General features: G+C 41.4%; 1 protein-coding gene across 1 annotated transcript in view; it reads right to left on the reverse strand.

Moving 5' to 3' along the window:
- Positions 1-4,524: 4,524 nt before the first annotated feature.
- Positions 4,525-27,018, reverse strand: part of LOC135512535 (26S proteasome non-ATPase regulatory subunit 1) — a 107,133-nt gene continuing 84,639 nt past the window's right edge. Inside the window, exons 20-25 of the mRNA XM_064934658.1 lie at positions 24,643-24,812; positions 18,734-18,826; positions 18,306-18,392; positions 9,121-9,288; positions 7,532-7,697; positions 4,525-4,721 (exon numbers count right to left, since the gene is read on the reverse strand). Of these exons, the coding sequence (XP_064790730.1) occupies positions 7,551-7,697; positions 9,121-9,288; positions 18,306-18,392; positions 18,734-18,826; positions 24,643-24,812 (665 nt within the window). The 3' untranslated portion in view covers positions 4,525-4,721; positions 7,532-7,550. The remainder of the gene's footprint in view (positions 4,722-7,531; positions 7,698-9,120; positions 9,289-18,305; positions 18,393-18,733; positions 18,827-24,642; positions 24,813-27,018) is intronic.

Raw genomic sequence — 27,018 nt, forward strand, 5'->3', positions numbered from 1 at the left:
TTTATGAATTTATTTGCAAATTATGGTGGAATAACGGCAGAACTATTCTCAGTAGAAACATCGAACATTTATAAATCATAGTGTGAAAGCAGGTGAGCTGGTTTTACTCTTCTTTAACATTTTCTGGTGGGAAACTGAGCTGATCGAGCATATCACGTCAACCCTGCCAAGCTAGCAATGAGGACCCAGCCCAGAAGCGGCCCTTTTCCAGCAAACTGGATGTAGTCTATCACAGTGCCATCCGTTTTGTCACCAAATTCCCATATACTACCCACCACTGCGACCTGTATGCTCTCATTGGCTGGCCCTCACAACTTATCCGTCACCAAACCCAATGGCTCCAGGTCATCTATAAGTCCTTGCTAGGTAAAGCCCCGCCTTATCTCAGCTCACTGGTCACCATAGCAACACTCACCCATAGCATGCGCTCCAGCAGGTATATTGCACTGGTCATCCCCAAAGCCAACACTTCCTTTGGCTGCCTTTCCTTCCAGTTCTCTGCTGCCAATGAATTGCAAAAATCTCTGAAGCTGGACTCTTAGATCTCCCTCTCTAACTTTAAGCATCAGCTGTCTGAGCAGTTTACAGATCACTGTACCTGTTCACAGCCAATCTGTAAATAGCACACCCGACTACCTCATCCCCATATTATTACTTACCCTCTTGCTCTTTTGCACCCCAGTATCTCTACTTGCACATCATCATCTGCACATCTATCACTCCAGTATTAATGCTAAATTGTAATTATTTTTGCCTCTAGGGCCTATTTATTGCCTACCTCCCTACTCTTCTACATTTGCACACACTGTACAATGATTTTTCTATTTTGTGTTATTGACTGTATGTTTATGTGTAACTCCGTGTTGTTTTGTCGCACTGCTTTGCTTTATCTTGGCCAGGTCGTAGTTGTAAATGAGAACTTGTTCTCAACTGGCCTACATGGTTAAATAATGGTGAAATATATAATTTTTTTAATTCCGGGGGGCCGGAACTGATTGAAATCGGCCCAGAACCGGGTGTCGGACTCAGCCCGGAATCAAAATGAATGACTGCCCAGAATCGGCCCATGTACATCGGGACGTTTCCGTTGACCGGAATTCAGCCGACTTTGCCGGCATCTTACCAGAGTCCCCCCAGAAACGGCCCGATGCAAATTTAAGCAAATGTATACAAAATTACCCAATTTAGTAATTTTAAAAATTACTATTGTACATATAAATTATACCCATCCACAAAAAAAAAACATTTCGTTTCGGAGGAGACACCATACACCTGGTGACCGTGTCAGCGTGCATGAGTCTAGCTCGCCACAGGAGTCGCAACAGCGCGATGGGACAAAGACATCCCAGCCGGTCAAACCCTCCCCTAACTCTGACGAAGCTGGGACAATTGTGCGTCGCCTCATGGGTCTCCCGGTTGCGACCGGCACAGATCTTGAACCAGCATTTGCACTGCGACACAGTGTCTTAGACCGCTGTGCCACTCTGGAAGTTCCTTCCACAAAGTTTGTAATGCTTATCAATTGCCTTGCACGATGTATCAAAATACTACACAGGACTAAAGAATTTAATTTAAATGCTAATTGTATTTTTTGACCACAGAAACAATGAGAAAATAAATAAATGTTAATTAAATAAAGCAGCCCATGTAATCATCTGCCAGAGAGTAGCCCCAATTGGCCCGAGCCCCAAGTAATACCTCTGGGCCAGATAGCCCTCACCAGAATCGGCCCGAGCCCCAAGTAATATATACAGTTGAAGTCGGAAGTTTACATACACTTAAGTATGAGTCGTTAAAACTTGTTTTTCAACCACTCCACAAATTTCTTGTTAACAAACTAGTTTTGGCAAGTCGGTTAGGACATCTACTTTGTGCATGACATAAGTAATTTTTCCAACAATTGTTTGCATACAGATTATTTTATTTATAAATCAATGTATCACAATTCCAGTGGGTTTACATCCACTAAATTGACTGTGCCTTTAAACCGCTTGGAAAATTCCAGAAAATGTCATGGCTTCTGAAGCTTCTGATAGGCTAATTGACATAATTTGAGTCTTTTGCAGGTGTACCTGTGAATATTTCAAGGCCTACCTTCAAACTCACTGCCTCTTTGCTTGACATCATGGGAAAATCAAAAGAAAATCAGCCAAGACCTCAGAATTTTTTTTTTGTAGACCTCCACAAGTCCTTGGGAGCAATTTCCAAACGCCTGAAGGTACCATGTTCATCTGTACAAACAATAGTAAGCAGTAACATCATGGGACCACGCAGCCGTCATACCGCTCCGGACGAAGACGGTCTCCTAGAGATGAACATACTTTGATGCGAAGAGTGCAAATCAATCCCAGAACAACAGCAAAGGACCTTGTAAAGATGCTGGAGGAAACAGGTACAAAAGTATCTATATCCACAGTAAAAACGGGTCCTATATCGACATAACCTGAAAGGCTTAGCAAAGAAGCCACTGCTCCAAAACTGCCAGAAAAAAGCCCGACTACGGTTTGCAGCTGCACATGGGGACAAAGATCGTACTTTTTGGAGAAATGTCTTCTGGTCTGATGAAACAAAAATAGAACTGTTTGGCGATAATGACCATTGTTATGTTTGGAGGAAAAAAATCCCAACCGTGAAGCACGGGGGTGGCAGCATCATGTTGTGGGGGTGGTTTGCTGCAGGAGGGACTGGTGCATTTCACAAAATAGATGGCATCACGAGGGAGTAAAATTGTGCGGATATATTGAAGCAACATCTCAAGGCATCAGTCAGCAAGTTAAAGCTTGGTCGCAAATGAGTCTTCCAAAAGGACAATGACCCCAAGCATACTTCCAAAGTTGTGGCAAACTGGCTTAAGGACAACAAAGTCAAGGTATTGGAGTGGCCATCACAAGGCCCTGACCTCTATCCTGTAGAAGAGTTTGGGGCAGAACTGAAAAAGCATGTACGAGCCTACAAACCTGACTCAGTTACACCAGCTCTGTCAGGAGGAATGGGCCAAAATTCACCCAACTCATTGTGGGAGGCTTGTGGCAATGCTACCAAATACTAATTGAGTGGATGTAAACTTCAGACCCACTGGGAATGTGATGAAAGAAATAAAATTACTCTACAATTATTCTAACATCTCACATTCTTAAAGTGGTGATCCTAACTGACCTAAGACAGGGAATTTCTTCTCTGATTAAATGTCAGGAATTGTGAAAAACTGAGTTCTGAGTTTAAATGTAGTTGGCTAGGGTGTATGTAAACTTCCGACTTCAACTGTACATTTGGGCAAGATAACTCTCACCGGAATCGGCCTGAGCTCAATCCCTGCATCCTAGCCTTAAGTAATACTGCCGGAGGCAGCCCAGACTCGAGCCACATGACTCTCAGCCTGAATCGGCCCAGATCCACTGTGCTAGCTGGGTTTTACAATTACATATTTTTGAAGCTTGCATTCAATTGCCACCCACTGTTGCACACAACAAGCTTCCATTCCCTGTCACAAGGGGATTTATTGGTGATTTAAGGTTAAATCATCAACCATGTTAATTTGGCACTAAGTATTTTTTTTACCTCTTCATGGGAAAACATTATTTTTTTTATGAAGGTGAACATGTGCTCTTTATGACAACATTAAAATTAGGTGAAATATACAGTACCAGTCATAAGTTTGGACACCTACTCATTCACAGGTTTTTCTTTTTCTTTTTTTACTATTTTCTACATTGTAGAATAATAGTGACGACATCAACACTATGAAATAACACATATGGAAACATGTAGTAACCAAAAAAAGTGTTATCTAAATATATTTTCGATTTTTTTAAGTAGCCAGCCACACTTTGCCTTGATGACAGCTTTGCACACTCTTGGCATTCTCTCAACCAGCTTCATGAGGCAGACACCTGGAATGCATTTCAATTGCCTTGTTAAAAGTTAATTTGTGGAATTTCTTTCCACACTTACTTCATTCATTCTGGCCCAGTGACATTTCAAGAGAACTCATCTCTTCCCCAGATGGCAATGGAATAAAGAGGGCACATTTTATCAGCAGCCACTCATTAAATACAAATTACCTTTAAGTCTTAACAGTTGCTTCTCATGTTAAATATCAAACGTTGCCTCCATACCCCCAACTGGAATCCCACAGTCTTCCATATAAACAAATAAAACCAAAACCAACTGGGGAAATATAAATACCCTGTGCCAATTAGAAACAGCCTCATTTAGTTAGTTGTCTTTCCATCAAGTGTTAACAGCTTGCATTATGCAGCCAAAAACCTCACTTGTGATGTCTGTTTTTATTAATTAGACCTGTATGTCTAAGCGTAGGTGAGTATATCCTTGTAAATTCAATGTGACTGTGTGTATCATCAAGCCCTTGATATGGTAAGGAATAAGCTAAACTGGGCGGAATAATGGCAGGCTGTGGCGGCCCGGCTGATGAGGAAAAACTGCTGAGAGAATGTAAACCAGCCTATATGTGTAGGATTAGAGGGATTACGCTACGTACACGCAGCACATGCAGGAACAATATATATATATATATATATATATATATATTTTAAATTTTATTGTACTAACAGAAAATTAGACCATTTAACAAGATAATGTAAAACATTCCCTGTCTGAAACAGGTGGCCAGGACAGGAACGTGTAAAAGAGGGACGGAGGGGGGACAAAGTAATGCATGCTGGGATGTCAAGATTCTTCCTGTAGAAGCCTCGTAACGCCACCTGTGGAATAGAAAGGCCAGAGCAGTTAGAAGGATACGACCTGAATAGGCTGCGTTTGATCACAAAACACCTAATTCGTTGCTTGTTTTTACAAGAAAGTTATGGTAATTAAGGCCTATCTATCTATCTTTATATCTTTATTAACCCTTCTCCTACAATGTCCGTCCCTGTGGAAATCTAGAGATGTTTTTTGTTGTTGCATGGGCTGCATCTCAATCCACCACATCCGCCGATATCACCCTTCCGCATCTGCTGCAAAAGGTGGCAGTGCTAGACTGGTCAGACCATGAGACGTCCCAAAAACCGGTCTTCTCACAAAAAAGTCTAAAGCGTCCAAACGGTTTGGCCTACAAACTATTATGAGAATTCCCATGAACACGATGGTATTCTCCATTTTGCTCTAAGACCCCCACAAGCGTCACTGGACTCTTCTGAAGTCGGTTCAGCCAATCTGCCAACTTCTGTCTGTAGTGTCTGAACAGTTTGGGTTACACACTAATCTCTCACGAACACGTGCATATCAGTTGTTTTGTTCTAGGACGCCCACCACCCCCACAATACTTGTGTGAAGGTCCCCTGTACCAGTTTAAAAAAATGAATTTAAGTATATATGGAGATGGGTTAAATAAATATATATAAATACAAATAGCTTCCTGATCTTTGTTATATCTCAGATATAAGACAGACACTTCAGAACAATTTATTTTGTTTTATTTGGGACAATCTGTTCTTCCAAAAGTGCTGTTTGAATGAATGCTTATGAGCCTGCTACTGCCTGCCACCACTCAGACTGCTCTATCAAATCGTAGACTTAATTATAACATAATAACACACAGAAATACGAGCCTTAGGTCATTAATATGGTAACATCCGGAAGCTATCGTTTTGAAAACAAAACGTTTATTCTTTCAGTGAAATACAGAATAGTTCCGTATTTTATCTAACGGGTGGCATACATAAGTCTAAATATTCCTGTTAACATTGAAGGTTGTGCAATGTATGTCATAATTACGTATAATTCTGGCAAATTAGTTTGCAACGAGCCAGGGCCCAAACTGTTGCATATACCCTGACTCTGGCGCAATGAACGCAAGAGAAGTGACACAATTTCCTGAGTTTAATATTGCCTGCTAACCTGGATTTCTTTTAGCTAAATATGCAGGTTTAAACAATATATACTTCTGTGTATTGATTTTAAGAAAGGCATTGATGTTTATTGTTAGGGTACATTAGTGCAACGATTGTGCTTTTTTCGCAAATGCGCTTTTGTTAAATCATCCCCCGTTTGGCGAAGTTGGCTGTCTTGTTAGGAAGAAATAGTCTTCACAGTTCGCAACAAGCCAGGCGGCCCAAACTGCTGCATTTACCCTGACTCTGCTTGCACATCAATGCAAGAGAAGTGACACAATTTCCCTAGTTAAAATAAAATCACGTTAGCAGGCAATATTAACTAAATATGCAGGTTTAAAAATGGCGTTGATGTTTATGGTTTAGGTACACATTGGTGCAACGACAGTGCTTTTTTTTGCGAATGCGCTTGTTAAAATCACCCATTTGGCAAAGTAGGCTATGATTCCATGATAAATTAACAGGCACCGCATCGATTATATGCAACGCAGGACAAGCGAGATAAACTAGTAATATCAACAACCATGTGTAGTTAACTAGTGATTATGTTAAGATTGATTTTTTTATAAGATACGTTTAATGCTAGCTAGCACCTTACCGTGGCTCCTTGCTGCACTCGCATAACAGGTAGTCAGCCTGCCACGCAGTCACTTCGTGGACTGCAATGTAATCAGCCATAATCGGTGTCCAGAAATGCCGATTGTTATGAAAACTTGAAATCGGCCCAAATTAAATTGGCTATTCCGATTAATCAGTCGACCTCTAATCAACATATGCATATCTGTATTCCCAGTCAAGTGAAATCCATAGATTAGGGCCTAATGAATTTATTTCAATTGACTGATTTCCTTATATGAACTGTAACGCAGTAAAATCTTTGAAATTGTTGCATGTTGCGTTTATATTTTGTTCAGATTTCTTTTCCTTTCTTTTCCTTAAATGATGCTTTTCAATATGATAATTTAAAGATTTTCATTATGACAATTAATTAAGATGTCCACTGTGGTGTGTATTTCAAATCCTCTTACATGCAGGGCAGGAGCATTTCTAATCCCAAAAGGCATGACACTATCTAAATGCCCTAATTTGAAAAACATTTTTTTTTTACATGTTGTACAAGCCCTTCATGTGAAGTAATTGGGACCAAGACAGACATAAGTGTGCTGATGGCCAAAACGGACAAAACAATCTATCTCGGCTCACTGTTTGCTGTGCAATTACTGCCATTACAGATGGAGGGTTTGCCCTCAGGGAAAATGGCAGTATTGTTCACATTCCATATGCACTGATGGGTGCGAGCCAGGTTAGGCATGGGAACAAAAACCCAAAGACCTGCACTGTACCATTATCTCTCTCTGCTATGGGGCAGAGCCACTCTGTCTGGGACTGCCTCACTGCTCTGTATAGCAAATTACAAGGTAATATTAAATATTCAGGCAGCTTGATCCTGAGAAAGTTTGAGGGTAAGAATGGTCACTGTATGTACCACTAGGCTACAGATCCAATGGGGTTGCGTTTCTAAAATATTTGAGCAATGTGACCCATCTACAGCTTTTGGTCAACAACACCGGTTTCTAACCAGCACCCACTCTTTCAGAGAGAACCCATTACGAATTACCTGCGAACCATCAATGGATCCAGATCCATCATTTGATAAACACTGGTGTAAAACACATACATACCTTTTTACCCGGAGGGCGTTCACTCATCGATGTACTCAAAGGACTCAGGGGCCTCTGGCTCCTGTTCCTCCTCCTCGATCTTTGGGCCGTGGGCGGAGACGGACTCCACCAGCTCCTCATCTTCCTCACTGGTGTCTTTCATGATGATGATGCCACCAGTGTGCAGCTGAAGACAGACAGTGGACATGGACCAATGGCATGAGCAACTGTAGGCTGTTTGACCAATGACGAGCGTCTTTTTGATCTCAAGGGCGGTGTCGTGCTGTGTTAACACCCAACACCTTGTCTGCCTCCCCGACTGATCAGTACACCCCATCAAACATCACCCACCTGCCCCACAATAATCTCAACTCAAGAGAACACACTGCACCTCATACTGTTTAAATCTCACCCACTCTCCACTGTCAACACTGACTAGCAGGCTTATGCAATAATTGGACACATTTGACAAGGTTTCACCGAAGGCTCATGTCTACGTAAATCTCTGAAGCCGAGAAGTGAGTGGAGATCTCTCAAAACGATCCACAGACGAGGTGATGGATAACAGTGAAGGGATTTATCGTGGCTGCAAGAAACAGGTATTTTTTCAGTCTCTCGGTCTGCCTGTGAGGATTTTGAGATGGTTGCCTCAGTCATACACAGCATTTCAGGTCCACACTAAAGCGCCTGGCATGGTGAGCAATGCACAGGCTTGATTCTAACGCCTACATTATCACTGGGCAGCTAAGCTAACACTAAACTACTTACAGACCACACTACAAGGTCTTTGGAACTGATTGCCTTCTATGGAACAGGTGAAATTAAATAGTTACGATATGGAGGGACATTCTGTCGGAGGCACACCCTGACCCCGCAACAATAGATTAAGCAACAATACTCCCAAGTGGTGCAATGGTCTAAGGCACTGCATCTCATGGCAAGAGGCATTAAGGCACTGCATCTCATGGCAAGAGGCATCATTACAGTCCCTGGTTCGAAATCAGGCTGCATCACATCCGGCCGTGATTGGGAGTCCTATAGGGTGGTGCACAATTGGCCCAGCGTCGCCGGGGTAGGCCGTCATTGTAAATAAGAATTTGTTCTTGACTGACTTGCCTAGCTAAATAAAGGTTACATTTCAAAAAAATACCTCTCAAGGTTGCATACAAAAAACAAAATGTGTAATGTTTTAGAAGATCGACGAGAGCAAAGAGGCACCTGTGTCACATGATATTACCCACGATGATTGGTCTTAGCTCGACTTGTGTTGATTTTACACGTAACCAGACAATGCTCCTTGTTATAGGAGTGGGATTACGTTAAGTGTGCGGGTGACTGCATAATGCATACATCTCATTTTATTTATTGTGGAAACCTGTCAACACTTTGCGCGGTGCCAGAGTTCAGTGGTTTAATGCCGGCAACGTTAAGACTCAGTGGGTGATGATAGGGGTCAGATATACGGTCCAAAACCAAACAACCAAGGGTTATAAATCTCAGACTGAATAGAAATAAAAGATGGCTGATAAAAAGACAGCTTCATTGCTGGACCCAGAAACACACTTAAAAAAAAAAAAAAAAAATTGCAAACACACACCAACAGTACGTACCGGTTTGAAGGGCTGGTAGCGGCACGTCTCGGGCATGTTGAGCACTTTGAGCTGGGCGGGCATCACTCTGGCTGGGTTTTCCATCAGCTGGAAGTTGGGCTCGGGCTCCTTCTTCTTCTCTTTCGCTTTCTCCTCATCTTTCTTCTCCTTCTCAGCCTCCTGTACCTCCTGAGAGTCCAACAAACCCAAACAATGCTAAGCGTTTTCCCCTCCTCTTCCTGAGGAAAACCCATGACTCAGTGACTACAAAATGCATTGGATGATACAATAGATGTCAATGACCGTAACTCCGAAATAAAGTGGGCTTTTCATGTCACACGTTTCCCGACAACCGAAGTTTCAACTCTGGAAGATGTGTTGATTTTGAGATGTGTGATACATACACCTTATCTGTTGCACTTGGTGGACAGTGATTTGTTAGGCTATTTGCAGCGCCCCGCGCAAGACAATCTCACTGTTCGGCTATCCAAACAATACAACAAACTCCCCCTCTATAAGACACTGTGTCAGGTCTGAGTTATTGAATGGTACAAGGTCCTGTGAGGGGAGCAACATGAAAATTAAGTTCCTATTACAAGCTTCTTTGGCCTGCCTTTTTTTAGTGGGTGACTTTCCATTTCTCTGAAATGGACACACTTTCTTTTGGTCAAGTTAGTGTGGCAGAGGTGGGGAAACTATTGTTATCCATCAATAATGATCAGCCACCAGGTATAGACAACCTTGATGACAGCTGTATTGCTACCCCTATTTGCTATATATTTAACCAAAATCTAAAGGAGTGTGTCCACAGGTGTGGAAGGAAGCTAATTTCACTGCCCAAAAAAAACAGCAAAGCACCTGTTGCTGGCTCTAACAGCCACCCTATCAGTTTGATGTCTGTTCTTAGTAAACTGATGGAGAGAATTGTGTTTGACCAAACAAAATGCTATGTTTCAGAGAACAACTACTGACTTTCAACATGCATATAGATAAGGGCATTCAACTTGTACTGCATTGACAGATGATTGGTTGAAGTAAATGGATAATAAGATGATAGCTGGAGCTGTATTGTTAGATTTCAGGGTAGCCTTTAATAATATTGGCTTTACATCACCTGCCATCACATGGTTGGAGAGTGTTCGTCAATTGAAGTTCTTAGAACATCAGATATGTACAGCACTCTTAATTTTTTACAAATGATTTGCCACTGGTCTTACGCAAAGCTAGAATGAATCCACACAACATGTCAGCACCTACAGACAGTGAGCTCACTGAAATTTTAAATAAGGAGTTAGTCAGTATCAGCATAGGTGATTAACAATAACTTGGTATTAAATACATATAAAACTAAAAGCATTGTAAACTCAGCAAAAAACAGAAATGTCCTCTCACTGTCAACTGCATTTATTTTCAGCAAACGTAACATGTGTAAATATTTGTAGGAACATAACAAGATTCAACAACTGAGACAAACTGAACAAGACTAACAGAAATGGAATTATGTGTCCCTGAACAAAAGGGTGTGTGTGTGTGTGTGTGTGTGTGTGTGTGTGTGTCAAAATCAAAAGTAACAGTCAGTATCTTTAATTTTTATTTTACCTTTATTCAACTAGGCAAGTCAGTTAGGAACAAATTCTTATTTTCAATGACAGCCTAGGAACAGTGGGTTAACTGCCTGTTCAGGGGCAGAATGACAGATTTGTACCTTGTCAGCTCTGGGATTTGAACTTGCGACCTTCCGGTTCCTAGTCCAACGCTCTAACCACTAGCTGTGTGTGGCCACCAGCTGCATTAAGTACTGCAGAGCATCTCCTCCTCATGGACTGCACCAGATTTGCCCATTCTTGCTGTGAGATGCTACCCCACTCTTTCACCAAGGCACCTGCAAGTTCCTGGACATTTCAGGGGTGGAATGGCCCTAGCCCTCACCCTCCGATTCAAAGATCCCAGACGTGCTCAATGTGATTGAGATCCGGGCTCTTCGCTGGCCATGGCAGAACACTGACATTCCTGTCTTGCAGGAAATCACACACAAAACAAGCAGTATGGCTGGTGGCATTGTCATGCTGGAGGGTCATGTCCGGATGAGCCTGCAGGAAAGGTATCACATGAGGGAGGAGGATGTCTTCCCTGTAACGCACAGCATGGAGATTGCCTGCAATGACAAACAGGCTAAGTCCGATGACGCTGTGACAAACTGCACCAGACCATGACGGACCCTCCACCTCCAAATCGATCCCGCTCCAGAGTACAGGCCTCGGTGTAACTCTCATTCCTTCAACGATAAACACGAATCTGACCATCATCCCTGGTGAGACAAAACTGCCACTTGTCAGTGAAGAGCTCTTTTTGCCAGTCCTAATCTGGTCCAGCGTCGGTGGGTTTGTGCCCATAGGCAACGTTGTTGCCGGTGATGTCTGGTGAGGACCTGCCTTACAACATGCCTACAAGCCCTCAGTCCAGCCTCTCTCAGCCTATTGCAGACAGTCTGAGCACTGATGGAGGGATTGTGCGTTCCTGATGTAACTTGGGCAATTGTTGCCATCCTGTACCTGTCCCGCAGGTGTGATGTTCAGATGTACCGATCCTGTGCAGGTGGTGTTACACGTGGTCTGCCACTGCGAGGACGATCAGCTGTCCGTCCCGTGCCCCTGTAGCGCTGTCTTAGGCGTCTCACAGTACGGACATTGCAATTTATTGCCCTGGCCACATCTGCAGTCCTCATGCCTCCTTGCACCATGCCTAAGGCACGTTCACGCAGATGAGCAGGGACCCTGCGCATCTTTCTTTTGGTGTTTGTCAGAGTCAGTAGAAAGGCCCCTTTAGTGTCCTAAGTTTTCATAACTGTGACCTTAATGGCCTACCGTCTGTAAGCTGTTAGTGTCTTAACGACCGTTCCACAGGTGCATGTTCATTAATTGTTCATGGTTCATTGAAGAAGCATGGGAAACAGTGTTTAAATCCTTTACATTGAAGATCTGTGAAGTTAGTTGGGATTTTACAAATTATCTTTGAAAGACAGGGTCCTCAAAAAGGGATGTTTCTTTTTTTGCTGAGTTTATTTGGTTCAAAATATTATCCAAGAACTAACCCTCAACTGGAGTTGTGCATAGGGCTGTTGCGGTGACCGTATTACCCCCACACCAGCTTTCACGAGTCATGTAGGCAGTCAAATTCGACGTGACCGCTTAGTCACGGCAAATCGGCTTCTCCAAGCTCTGATGCTGCTGATGGTCATTAGTAGCCTACCAAACTTGCTAACTGCCTGGTACTCAGCACTCTATTGTCCCTCTAATCACTCTGACATTAATGCAAATGCAATCGAAAATCTAATCAAACACTTCATGGGAACCCATGAGCTCATGTTGCGCAACATTTCTATAGGCTATGCAATTGTGAGAGAAACAGAGTGATGGACAATAAAAAAAAATAAAAAAAAAGAGGATCCCAACAGCTTTCTATATGCTAGGCCTAATATATTTATTTCTCAACTTTCCTAATATTAAGCACATTGCTTATCTTTACAACAGCCTACCTGGCTGGCATGAAAATGAACTATGGGAAAGCCTCCTCCATTACCTATTTAAGTGCATAGATGACATGCATTTTTTCCCACTGCCCCTGTTTCGAGACAGGTGCATGATAATGGTCCATTCTAAATCAAAACAAATTTCACACATATTATTTAGTATATGTAAAGACAATATTAAATCAACAATAGTCTGGTGGGTGACAATATTAGCCTGTCATGTGAATTATATATTATCACTTGTGAACGACGCCCAGCATAAGGCAAGAAACAAAGCCTATTTCTTTTTACTTTTCAAATCAGTCACAAACCTCATGGAACCTAGCCCATAGGCCTATATATGTTTTTGATAAAGTGGCCAAATAAATAAAAATTTTGCACATTTATCCGCTTTTTCAAGGGGTGTAGAACCTAACTGGCATAAATAAGCAGCACGTGAGTTTCAAGTTTGGTGAAAATAATTTTATAATAATGTGAAGAAATAGCCTAATAGTTTATCAACATTTACAGCTGAACATTCTGCATCAGCCACATTGCGTTAAAGTTTTTGTTGATGCTAGTAGTAATTATCGCATCCCACAACTGTCCCAGGCTATGTTTGTAATATTTATTTCTCACACAGAATAGGTCAACTTTTGTACTATGGGGGATAGTAGACTGACAAAGGCTAGTGCTTTTGCTGTTCGTTAGGCCTACTCATCTTGTTGGCCGACGAAAAGTAAAATGTGGACCGTTCTTCCAATATCTTCAATATGCACTTCGGAATTAGGTAAGGATGCACGCAGTTGCATCCCCAAATTGTGAACGAGAGACTAAGCTCCTGTCTCAGCCTCCAGTATGTATTCTGAAATAGTTTGTGTGTCGGGGGGCTAGGGTCATTCTGTTATATCTGGAGTATTTCTCCTGTCTTATCCGGTGTCCTGTGTGAATTGAAGTATGCTCCCTCTAATTCTCTCTCTTTTGCTTTCTCCTTCTCTCTTCTCTCGGGGGACCTGAGCCCTAGGACCATGCCTCAGGACTACCTGGCCTGATGACTCCTTTCTGTCCGCAGTCCACCTGGTCATGCTGCTGCTCCAGTTTCAATTGTTCTGCCTGCGGCTATGGAACCCTGACCTGTTCACTGAATGTGCTACCTTGTCCCGGACCTGCTGTTTTGGACTCTCTACCGCACCTGCTGTCTCTTCTTAACTCTGAATGATCGGCTTTCAAAAGCCAACTGACATTTACTCCTGAGGTGCTGACCTGTTGCACCCTCTACAACCACTGTGATTATTATCTGACCCTGCTGGTCATCGATGAACATCTTCTGTTATAATCTCCACCCGGCACAGCCAGAAAAGGACTGGCCACGTCTCAGACTGGTTCCTCTCTAGGTTTCGGCCTTTCTAGAGAGTTTTCCCTAGCCACAGTGCTTCTACTTCTGCATTACTTGCTGTTTGGGGATTTAGGCTGGGTTTCTGTACAGCACTTTGTGACATCAGCTAATGTAAAAAGGGCGTAATAAATGCATTTGATTTGATTGATTAAGTGTGTAAAGCCTGCGCAAATAAAACAAAGCAGAGCTCATGCCTTTCAAGCAACTTTTTTCAAATCATCATTCAAGTTGCATCATGCAGCCTTGCAGTGTATTAAAAATCAAAACATATAGCCCAACGTTTGTAGAACAACTAAAGTTACATTAATAACTCTAAATTAAGCATATAGGAGTACCTATTTCTTTGTTAACCGCTCAACAAAAGAATAGCTGCATGTGAGCACTCCCTCAAATCGTTTGGAGAAAATATTGTTTCTATTTTATTCAGCTTTGTTCAATTGTATTCTTCATACTATAAAATAATGCCACGGAATTCTAAGCAAAGCTTGTCTGCTAAATTAACTTGTTTAGCCCACAGCCATATGGCATAGCCAGATCAGGACAAAACATAAGGACGACTCAGAGTATGCTATTCTGTTCTGAAATAGGCTACGTTTTTTTCCTCGACCCAACTAAAACAAATAATGGATTTATTGTGAAGGTGTAGGCTATATTACATTTATTAGACATCGGTGTGTGGAAGGCTGTGTGTGGAAGCCAGGAGATGCTAAATGTGTTTGTTAATTAACATAATTTACAGTGAGACCGACAGTTATTTACTTGACCATCACCGGCTAAAGACATTTTGTGACCGCTACAGCCCTAGTTGTGCATAACGGGTGTAACCATTGAGCAAATTGAGGAAGCTAAACTCCTAGATATAACATTGAATGTTCAATTATATTGGTCAAGTCATATTAACAAATTTGTTGTGAAGATGGGAAGGGGTATGTCTTATCAAAAGTTGACACAAATCAACTGTACTAGATGTTAAGGCTCTGATCTGTCCCATTTTGATTACTGTCTGTTAATATGGTCAAGTGCAGCAATGGAAAACTTAGTAAAGTTGCAGCTGGCACGTCTTGCCCTTAACTGCACACACAGAACTAACATTCATGCCAGTTTTCATGAGAAATATTACTGCAATGAATATTCCAGATTGTCTACATAATCAAAGAACATTCAGCTCAGACAACCACACATAGCCCACAATACATGCCACCAGGGGTCTCTTCACAGTCCCCAAGTCCAAACAGAATTCACGGCAACATACAGTATTATATAGAGCCATGATCGTACGGAACTTCCTTCCGTCTCCAATTACTCAAGAAAACAGCAAAATTGCCTTAAAAAAACAGATTAAATATCTAAATGGTATGGCAGGGACTGAGAACACACACAAATGCATGCACACACAATTGTTTTATGCATTGTTTGTATAATTGTTGTTCAGTATTGTTTGTATTTTACATTTCTGTGACTGTCCTCGTCTATCAGTGCATCAGCGTTTTGTTACTCGTCATGTTTTGCATTTTTGTGGATCCCAGGAAGAGTAGCTGATGCTTCTGTAAAAGATCCAAATAAACAAACAAACCTTGTGGCACTTATCAGTACCTGACCTGTCATTCTATGTATGCCCTCCCGGTGTTACCTATCCCTGCCTCATCTGTTCCCTGCCCAGGCCTCTACCATGCATGTGTGGAACCGGCTGCTCCAGGAAGCCCTGCACTGTCTGACGCTAGTGGGTGCAGCGACTCGTATCAGCACACCTGTTTGTCTGTGTGTGTGTTTACTGCAGAACAAACACTCCCATACAGTGTTTGTGTGAGAAAATGGCTAAACTAAAACACTGATATAACATAAGGCCCTTCTCGTTAACCTTGATGACAGCAAGCCCAATCAATCAAAATAAGACGATCCAACTTCGCCTCAGATCGCAAAGCCATTCCTCAACGAGGACATGAAACCAAACATGGCGATAATGCCCTGTGGTCGACATCCTACTAAAAGCAATACTGGTGCATAACGGTACACGTATCAGTACCGTTCGGTACTGGGACCTCGGTTCGATCTGCACTGTGAACCCACATTTTTTAATTTATACAGTACCAGTCAAAAGTTTGGACACACCTACTCTTTCAAAAGTTTATTTTTTTCCTCTTTTTTTTCTTTCTACATTGTAGAATAATAGTGGAGACAAACTATGAAATAACTCATATGGAATCATGTAGTAACCCAAAATAAAAGTGTTCAATTAACCAAAATATTTGTTTTTATATTGAGATTCTTCAATGTAGCCACGCTTTGCCTTGATGACAGCTTTGCATTCTCTTGGAATTCTTTCAACCAGCTTCATGAGGAAGCTTTTCCAACAGTCTTGAAGGAGTTCTCACATATGCTGAGCACTTGTTGGCTGCTTTTCCTTCACTCTGCGGTCCAACTCATCTAAAACCCTCTCAATTGGGTTGAGGTCTGGTGATTGTGGGGGCCAGGTCATCTGATGCAACACTCCATCACTCTCCTTCTTGGCCAAATAGCCCTTACACAAACTGGAGGTGTGTTTTGGGTCAATGTCCTGTTGAAAAACAAATGATAGGCCCACTAAGCGCAAACCAGATGGGATGGCATATTGCTGCAGAATGCTGTGGTAGCCATGCTGGTTAAGCGTGCCTTGAATTCTAAATAAATCAGCAACAGTGTCACCAGCAAAGCACCCCCTCACCATCACACCTCCTCCATGCTTCACGGTGGGAACAACAAATGCGGAGATCATCCGTTCACCTACTCTGCGTCTCACAAAGACACAGCGGTTGGAACCAAAAATCTCCAATTTGGACTCACGAGACCAAGGGACAGATTTCCACCGGTCTAATGTGTTTCTTAGCCCAAGCAAGTCTCTTTTTCTTATTGGTGTCCTTTTGTAGTGGTTTCTTTGCAGCAATTCGACCATGAAGGCTTGAATCACATATTGAGATGTGTCTGTTGCTTGAACTCTGTGAAGCATTTATCTAGGCTGCAATCTGAGGTGCAGTTAACTCTAATGAACTTATCCTCTGCATCCTCTTTCCTGTGGCGGTCCTCATGAGAGCTATTTTTCATCAAAGCACTTGATGGTTTTTGCGACTCCACATGAAGAAACTTTCAAGTTTTTAAAATGTTACGCAATTGACTGACCTTCATGTCTTAATGATGGACTGTCATTTCTCTTTGCTTATTTGAGCTGTTCTTGCCATAATATGGACTTGGTCTTTTAACAAATAGTGCTATCTTCTGCATACCACCCCAACCATGTCAGAACACAAATGATTTGCTTAAACGCATTAAGAAGGAAAGAAATTCACAAATGAACTTGACAAGGCACACCTGTTAAATAAAATGCATTCCAGGTGACTACCTCATGAAGCTGGTTGAGAGAATGCCAAGAGTGTGCAAAGCTGTCATCAAGGCACAGGGTGGCTACTTTGAAGAATCACAAATATAAAACATTGTTTAACACTTTTTTTGGTAACTACATTATTCTATATGTGTTTTTTCCAAATTTTGATGTCTTCACTATTGCGGGTCCTTTTCCAACATATATATATTTTTTTACTCTACATTGTTGGAAAAGGACCCGCAAGTAAGCATTTCACAGTTTGTCTACGCCTGTTGTTTATGAAGCATGTGACAAATACAATTTGATTTGTTTGGTGTATTCCAGCTGGGTGAGTTAGTCACATCAGTGGAGAGAGGGGCTGTGGGACCCTGCCAATGCTGAGAACTAGCTGCTCCTTAAAGGGATAGTTCCCTCATTTCATAATAACTGCTACTTTAAAGGGAGAGTTCACTCACATTTTAATTTATCGTTTTCTTACCTTTGAAATGGTCTTCTCTGCAGTAGTCGGAACTAGAAGCACAGGCATTTCGCACCACTCGCATTAACATCTACTAACCATGTGTATGTGACCAATAAAATGTGATTAGATTTGATTTAGTCTATGTGCCTGGACATGACTTCTGAGGTAAGAAATTGATAAGCAGTTTATGGATTTGGAGTGAACTACCCCTTTAAAGAGCCCTGGTACCGGGCCCAAAACGTCTCAGACTGTGGTTCAGGTCTGTGAACCATTAGCACCTCACTATCAATTACACGGACCGTTCCTCAATAGGCTGTTCAATATGAGCAGAGCTCTGTTTGGTACGGGGGCTACAGGATTCTTGCTTGAGGATAGTTGAAAACAACTACAAAGAAACTAAGACTACATTTGAAGTTAAACAATAAAATAAATAATAGAAAGTGGTCTCGCCATCGTAAAAGGATGGGTTTTGTTTCCACACACTCACCACTTCCATCTTATCCTCCTCTTTCTCCTTCCTCTCCTTTTCCTTCTTCTTAGCCTTGGCTGTGATGGAGAGAACAGCAGTAGACACCTTTCATGGAGAAAGAGGGAGTGAGAGACTAAATGAAGGGAGTATTGCAAAGAAAGGTAAAACAATACTTTAGGCACTGAGGCCGATCAGAAAACTTCTTAGAACGCCTGAACCACAAAATACCCCATTTTTCTATTACGTTAAAATAACTTGGTCTCAGACTGTGAACATGGTAATGAAATTAAAATGAGACAAAAAGGGACACTAATAACAAAACCCTCCAAGAAATTGATCTCGGCTGAGGAAACTTCATTCAGAATGGCAGCATTCAGAGTAGCAGCAAATATGACTTCAACTGATCAAAACAATGTGACATCCTTTCGCCATTGGGGAACTCTCACCTTCTCCTTCTCTTTCTCCTTGGGCACCTCCAGGGCCGGAGGGTAGGCAAAGGTGGAGGGCTTACAGTTGGAGCGGTATTGTACCTTGGGCATCTGGATAGGGGGGGAGTGTGGTCAAACACCAAAAAAAAAGCAATGATTGTAAAGTCCGACCCATCACTCATTGAAAAAGGATGTTCCGTTTGACTTATTCATAGACTGGTTTGACAACAAGAAACGCTGAACACACCACCTTCCTTTGGCCACATTGATACGAATACCACTCAACATTTAAACAAAAATGAAAAAGCTATTGGTGAGCATAGTAGTTACGGTGTGTGTGTGTATGTATGTATGTGTGTATGTTTACGAGCGCATTGAGCGTTGTATCTGAAATGCGTTTTCATGGAAAGTCAGCTGTAAATAATACAAATGATTTATTTCACAGGAACAAAACAGTATAGCTCCTACTCTCTTGTCGTCAATTGATAAAGCCCACAGGAAATTAATGTGTTAACATTTCCCGTCAAATTCTTAAACAGCACCATATAGGGAGCCACCACTGACCAGAGAGGCTTTCATTTAGTTTGTTATGTCATAACTCACTTCTGTTCTCTGTAGGGTGGTAAGTATGAGAGGGAAGGGGAACATAAAGTGCTTCTCTGGCTGTCAAAGCAGTGGGTGACTTCACCTGCGATAAAAGGCTGGCATGGAATGGCATGGCTGCAGTAGGGTGGCGGCAATATGAGTGCTGGTAAACAACGTCTTCTCCTTAAGGCGCACAAAGCCACCACGCACAACTGCTGATCTGGGCAACTGCTAAGGCTGGAACAGGTGGAGGCAGGAGGGATCATTGTCTACAGTGCCTTGAAAGTATTCATACTCCTTGAAAGTATTCATACCCCTTGACTTATTCTACATTTTGTTGTTTTACAGCCTGAATTCAAAATTAAATAGATTTTTGTTTATCTACACACAATACCCCATAATGACAAAGTGAAAATAGACATTTTTGCAAATTTATTGAACATGATATACAGAAATATCTCATTTTCAGTACATAAGTATTCACACCCCTGAGTGAATAATTTGTAGAAGGACCTTTGGCACCGATTACAGCTGTGAGTCTTTCTGGGTAAGTCTCTAAGAACTTACCACACTGGGATTGTGCAACATTCTCCCATTATTATTTTCAAAATTCTTCAAGCTATGTTGAATTGGTTGTTGACCATTGCTAGACAACCATTTTCAGGTCTTGCCATAGGTTTCCAAGTAGATTTAAGTCAAAACTGTAACTCCTGCACTTAAAAACATTCATTGTTTTCCATTATTGTGCAGCCACCACTATGCTTGAAAATATGGAGAGTGGTACTCAGTAAAGTGTTGTATTGGATACGCCCCAAACATTACACTTTGTATTCAGCACAGAAAATGAATTGCTTTGGCAAATGTTTGTAGTATTACTTTTGTGCCTTGTTGCAAACAGGATGCATGTTTTGGAATATGTGTATTATTTAAAGGCTTCCTTTTCATTCTGTGTCAGTTCAGTTAGTATTGTGGAGTAACTACAATGTTGTTGATTCATCCTCAGATTTCTCCCATCACAAGCCATGAAACTCTAACTGAGTTAGGAATACCTCCTGTATCATTGTAGTGATTTGATACACCATCCAAAGTGTTATTATTAACTTCACCATGCTCACAGGGAGCATATCCAATATGTTTTTTACCCATCTACCAATTTGGTGCCCTTCTTTGCGAGGCATTGGGAAACCTCCCTGGTCTTTGTGGTTGAATCTGTGTTTGAAATTCACTGCTCGACTGAGGGCCCTTACAGATAACTGTATTATAGGTCTACCCACTATGATTTTTCAACGCCGATACCGATTAATTGGCCAATTTTTTAAATGTATTTGTAATAATGACAATTACAACAATACTGAATGAACACTTATTTTAACTTCATATAATACATCAATAAAATCAATTTAGCCTCAAATAAATAATGAAACATGTTCAATTTAGTTTAAATATTGCAAAAACTAAGTGTTGGAGAAGAAAGTAAAAGTGCAATATGTGCCATGGAAGAAAGCTAACTTTTAAGTTCCTTGCTCAGAACATGAGAATATATGAAAGCTGGTGGTTCCTTTTAACATGAGTCTTCATTATTCCCAGGTAAGAAGTTTTAGGTTGTAGTTATTATAGGAAATATAGGACTATTTCTCTCTATACCATTTGTATTTCATATACCTTTGACTATTGGATGTTCTTACAGGCACTTTAGTATTGCCAGTGTAACAGTATAGCTTCCGTACCTCTCCTCACTCCTACCTGGGCTCGAACCAGGAACACAATGACAACAGCCACCCTCGAAGCAGCGTTACCCATGCAGAGCAAGGGGAACAACTACTCCAAGTCTCAGAGCGAGTGTCGCTTGAAACGCTATTTGCGCGCACCCCGCTAACTAGCTAGCCAATTCTCATCACATCGTTACACCAGCCTAATCTCGGGAGTTGATAGGCTTGAAGTCAAACAGCAGAGCTGCTGGCAAAACACACGAAAGTGCTGTTTGAATGAATGCTTATGAGCCTGCTGGTGCCTACCATTGCTCAGTCAGACTGCTCTATCAAATCATAGACTTAATTATAACATAATAACACACAGAAATGCGAGCCTTGGGTCATTAATATGGTAGAATCCAGAAACTATAATCTCAAAAACAAGACGTTTATTCTTTCAGTGAAATACGGAACCGTTCCGTATTTTATCTAACGGGTGGCATCCCTAAGTCTAAATATTCCTGTTATGTCATAATTAGGTAAAATCCTGGCAAATTAGTTCTCAATGAGCCAGGCGGCCCAAACTGTTGCATATACCCTGACTCTGCGTGCAATGAACGCAAAAGAAGTGACACAATTTCACCTGGTTAATATTGCCTGCTAACCTGGATTTCTTTTAGCTAAATATGCAGGTTTAAAAATATATACTTCTGTGTATTGATTTTAGGAAAGGCATTGGTGTTTATGGTTAGGTACACGTTGGAGCAACAACAGTCCTTTTTCGCAAATGCGCACTGCATCGATTATATGCAATGCAGGACACGACAATACGCCATGTTTATGTGTTGCAAGACCAACCCATGTAGTAAGCTCCAGCATAAAGAGAGTCATGCGCTATTGAATTTTCATACCGGAAGGAGAAACACATATTACGCATTGCATTGTTCGGTGAACGCGCAGATTCAGCTGTTTATATATCAATCATTATGGCGACTAAGTCAAGTCTAGATATACAGATGTACACACAACTTTAGAATAAATTGATTGGGAAGGTGAGAGAGATTGTTGTTGTAGGACGATTCATTTAGCGATTGTGGAGGAATATTTTTTGAACTGGAGAGGACATCGTTTTGGACTGGTAAGTTCTTATCATGCTAATGCCCTTGTTTGAAATTAATAATATAAAATATTATTTGTGATTTTTTATTTATTTTAGAATTAATATATAAACATTTAATGTCATGAAATGTGAGATGCGTGTGTCTGCCGCCTCACCCCAACCCACACGAAATAGCCTATTTGAGGCTGTTGAGGAGAGGGCAGGACCACATCAATGGCCAAAGTGAAATGGAGACAGTAGATACAGCTGGTCTGTTGTAATATGATAAAGACAGTAGATCTTGCTGAAATGTCATAATATAAAAGAGACAGATCTAGCAGGTAATAATAATATATTCAACCTTCAACTCTCTATATATATCTGTTTATTATACCTGTTGATACAGGGCTCATATGTGAAACTATTCTAACTGAACATTTTCTTTCACAGTGACACTGACTCCGAATGGGAGTCTTATCCGGTGTCCTGTGTGAATTTAAGTATGCTCTCTCTAATTCTCTCTCGGAGGAGGAGGACCTGAGCCCTAGGACCATGCGTCAGGACTACCTGGCATGATGACTCCTTGCTGTCCCCAGTCCACCTGGCCTTGCCGCTGTTCCAGTTTCAACTGTTCTGCCTGCGGCTATGGAACCCTAAAAACTGTTAATTTTTACTCGAGGTGCTGTCCTGTTACAACCACTGTGATCTCCACCCGGCACAGCCAGAAGAGGACTGGCCACCCCTCAGTCTGGTTCCTCTCTAGGTTGCTTCCTAGGTTTTTGCCTCTCTAGGGAGTTTTTCCTAGCCACCCTGCTTCTACACCTGCATTGCTTGCTGTTTGGGGTTTTAGGCTGGGGCTATATAAATAGATTTGAAAGAGGACTGAGGGTCTTCCAAATATTGAAAGTGTGTAAATAGTTACCCATGTTATTTTGTAAATGTATATATTTTTTATTTTTTTCATAATTATTATTATTTATTTTTTCTCTATTTTTTGGGGGGGGGGGGGTGTTAGAATAACATTTTGGTATTTTGTATATAGTTATTTGTTTCAAAATGTATACCTTCACCAATTTGGCCATTTGGGTACATTTGGGCTACTTGTGTGGGACACCTGGGTGACTTCATGATAAACGTCAGCACACTCATTTTGGAAGTTATCATTCTGAAACTTTGCACAAGTACTGTTGCCCTCATATTTTTCACTGAAATTGTCCCCATCATCCTATCAGAATGTTTGTTTTATCTTGTTCATTTTAAAGACGATGATACGAAAATAAAAAACATATGTTTTTTTTCCAATGTTTTATCTAAACCAGATCTATTGTGTGTTATTCTCCTACATTCATTTCACATTTACACAAACTTCAGAGTGTATTCTTTCAAATGGTACCAAGAATATGCATATCCTTGGTTCTGTGCCTGAGCTTCAGGCTGTTAGTCTGCAAGAGGTTTTAACAATATATTTTTTTTAACAATATGGTCATTTTTAGATGTGAAATTATCAACTTTACCCTGTATAACGAGGACAGCAATCCCTTTGCGAGGCGCAATGCATGGCCAAAACTGGAGGATAAAATAATCTCACTAAAAACTTAGTCAAAACCATTTGATTTTGGGTTGGGGATGAAATCCCAAAAGATGTGCTTATACATTCATTGGCTATGTCATAGCTAATTTGTAAACATACCTATACATCTATATATAGGAGAAATGTCCTCTGGTCTGATGAAACAAAAATAGAACTGTTTGGCCATAATGACCATCTTTATGTTTCGAGGAAAACGGGGGAGGCTTGCAAGCCGAAGAACACGATCCCAACCGTGAAGCACGGGGGTGGCAGCATCATGTTGTGGGGGTGCTTTGCTGCAGGAGGGACTGGTGCACTTCACAAAATAGATGGCATCATGAGGGAGTAAAATTATGTGGATATATATTGAGGCAATATCTCAAGACATCAGTCAGGAAGTTAAAGCTTGGTCGCAAATAGGTCTTCCAAATGGACAATGACCCCAAGCATACTTCTAAAGTTGTGGCAAAATGGCTTAAGAACAACAAAGTCAAGGTTTCGGAGTGGCCATCACAAAGCCCTGACTTCAATCCTATAGAAAATGTGTGGGCAGAATTGAAAAGGCATGTCCGAGCAAGGAGGCCTACAAACCTGACTCAGTTACACCAGCTCTGTCAGGAGGAATGGGCCAAAATTCACTCAACATATTGTGGGAAGCTTGTGGAAGGCTACCCAAAACTTTTGACCCAAGTTAAACTATTTAAAGGCAATGCTACCAAATACTAATTGAGTGTACTGTATGTAAACTTCTGACCCACTGGGAATGTGATGAAAGAAATAAAAGCTGAAATAAATAATTTTCTCTACTATTATTCTGACATTTCACATTCTTAAAATAAAAAGGGGTGATCCTCACTGAATTATATGTCAGGAATTGTGAAAAACTGAGTTTAAATGTATTTGGCTAAGGTATATGTAAACTTCTGACTTCAACTGTACATGCGTATACTTCAGATACACCCCACTCACACACGTTGTTTACCTTGAGGTCCTTGTTGAGCCCGATGACGGCGGTGGGGGTGAAGGCCAGGGAGAGGAAATGGGAAAGGGGGAACCAGAACCAGAACTGGGTGAATACCAGCAGGCCCACCACTGATGGCATGTGGGTGTGGCCCGTCCTCGACTGCAGCGAGATGGTGACGTTACGGCCACCTACACACACACACACACACACACACACACACACACACACACACACACACACACACACACACGGGAAGGAGAGTTTTGACATATTCGTGATAATACAGTTGTGATAATCTTTGTGCTTTGGCAACAATAATCTTCCATTTCAGTCAACCATAAATCTGAGAAATAGAGAGACAAAAAGACAGAATTAGGTGCAAAATGGGGATACAATGAAACTAATCTCGTTCTCAGACACTTCCGCCCAAATGTGCTAAGTGTCTGGTGGACCAAAGAGTCAAACTCGGCCTTCGTCAGCCAATACAGAAAGACGGGGAGAAACTCCCGGCACATAGACATTGGTTTAATCTACCAACCATCTCCTATAACATCTTCCCCCTAATCCTCCCCAGTATGTGTCTTGTGCACCTCGGTTATGGAGCCACGCTTCACAGTAGTGTGATTTGCAAAAATGGACAAATAAAGAATTCTATAGTCACTCCAACTAATGCCAACTTTTAATTGTTGATGTCCCAGGCTTTTACAGTTGCATTCGGAAAGTATTCAGACCCCTTGACTTTTTCCACGTTAGAGTCTTATTCTAAAATTGATTTAATTGTTTTTCCCCCTCTCATCAATCTACACCAAGCCTGGGCAAAGGCCAGCCTGGGGAAAGTATACGGCCTGTGACATGATTCAATACGGGCCACGGAAACATGCTAAGATCACAGAGAATTTGCGATAGTAAAGTTTTGAAAAACGTATGTTAGTCAAATTAAAAGCCCAATGAATATTCGCCTTTGCATAACGATTTAAGGCCCACAGCTTGTGGGACATTTATTTTGAAGGCACATATGAATAACTCCATGAGGACAGACAGTGACTGACAGGCTAACACACACGTCACAGTTACAAATAGTAGCTATCTAGAAATTGTGCAATAATGTGTTTTTCAACGATTTCAAAGGAAAGGAAAGTAGACAATGAATTTAGGGTGTTCCAGCAAGAGTGGACATCGAAATATTTATTTATTGAGGTATCAGGGAAAGCTGTGTGCTTAATGTGCAAAGAGAGCATCGCTGTCTTGAAAGACTACAACTTGTCCCGACATTTCCAGATGAAGCATGCAGAAAAATATAGGAATATGTCTTCTGAGCAGAGGGCAAGTGCATTGAAAGAGTTGCTTTCTCAGTTGGAAAATCAGCAAGGACTTTTTACAAAACTGCATTCAGCAAACAACAGAGTTGCGAGAGCTAGCTATGTACTGTCCCACAAAATTGCTAAACATAGCAAGCCAATCACTGAAGGTGAAATCATTAAAGAATGTTTAATTGACTCTGCAGCAATACTTGCCCCGACAAGAAAGAGCTGTTTTAAAATGTTTCCCTGTCAAGACAAACAGTGACACGGCGTGTTGAGGACATTGCAGAGAATATGGAACAACAGTTGAAAGACAAGGTAAAGGATTTCACATATTTCTCCTTGGCCCTAGATGAGAGCAGTGATGCAGGTGACAAGACGCAGTTGTTGATATTCTTACAAGACATAACCCCAGACTTTAAAATTACAGAGGAGCTTGCTTCAGTGCAGTCAATGAAGAGCACAGCCACAGGGAAACATTTATTGGAGGAGGTTTTGAAAAGTTATCCAGTGTCACACTGATGGGTGCCCAAACTTGACAGGAAAAAACATTGGTCTTTTGAAAAGGATACAAGATCAAGCAGCTGAGCTGAACCCAGATAAGAAAATTATTTTCCTGCATTGCATTATTCATTTGGTGCTGCTCTGTAAATGTGTTCTGAAAATTAGCCATGTTGTGGATACAGTCAGTAAAGTGGTAAACTTCAAAAAAGCAAAATCTTTAAAATCACAGACAGTTTGTCTCACTGTTGGATGAGACAGTCAGGTCATGCAGATCTCCCCTACCACACAAATGTGAGATGGCTGAGTTTGGGGAAGGTGCTTAAAAGGGTGTGGGACCTGAAGTCAGAGATTGCTGAGTTTTTGCAAATGAAAGGAAAATGTGGATTTCCCTCAGCTGCAAGATAAAGAATGGTTGGCTGATTTTGCCTTCACCGTGGACATCATGGCCCTCATGAGTGAACTGAATTCCAAACTACAAGGGAAGGGCCTTTTTGCACATCAGATGTACAGCCTTGTCAAAGCCTTCAAGGGAAACTTACTCCTCCTGACCCGCCAAGTCGAAGTCAACAATCTCACCCACCTTCCAACA

Source organism: Oncorhynchus masou, chromosome 24 (genome assembly GCF_036934945.1).
Source record: "Oncorhynchus masou masou isolate Uvic2021 chromosome 24, UVic_Omas_1.1, whole genome shotgun sequence".
NCBI lineage: Eukaryota > Metazoa > Chordata > Actinopteri > Salmoniformes > Salmonidae > Oncorhynchus > Oncorhynchus masou.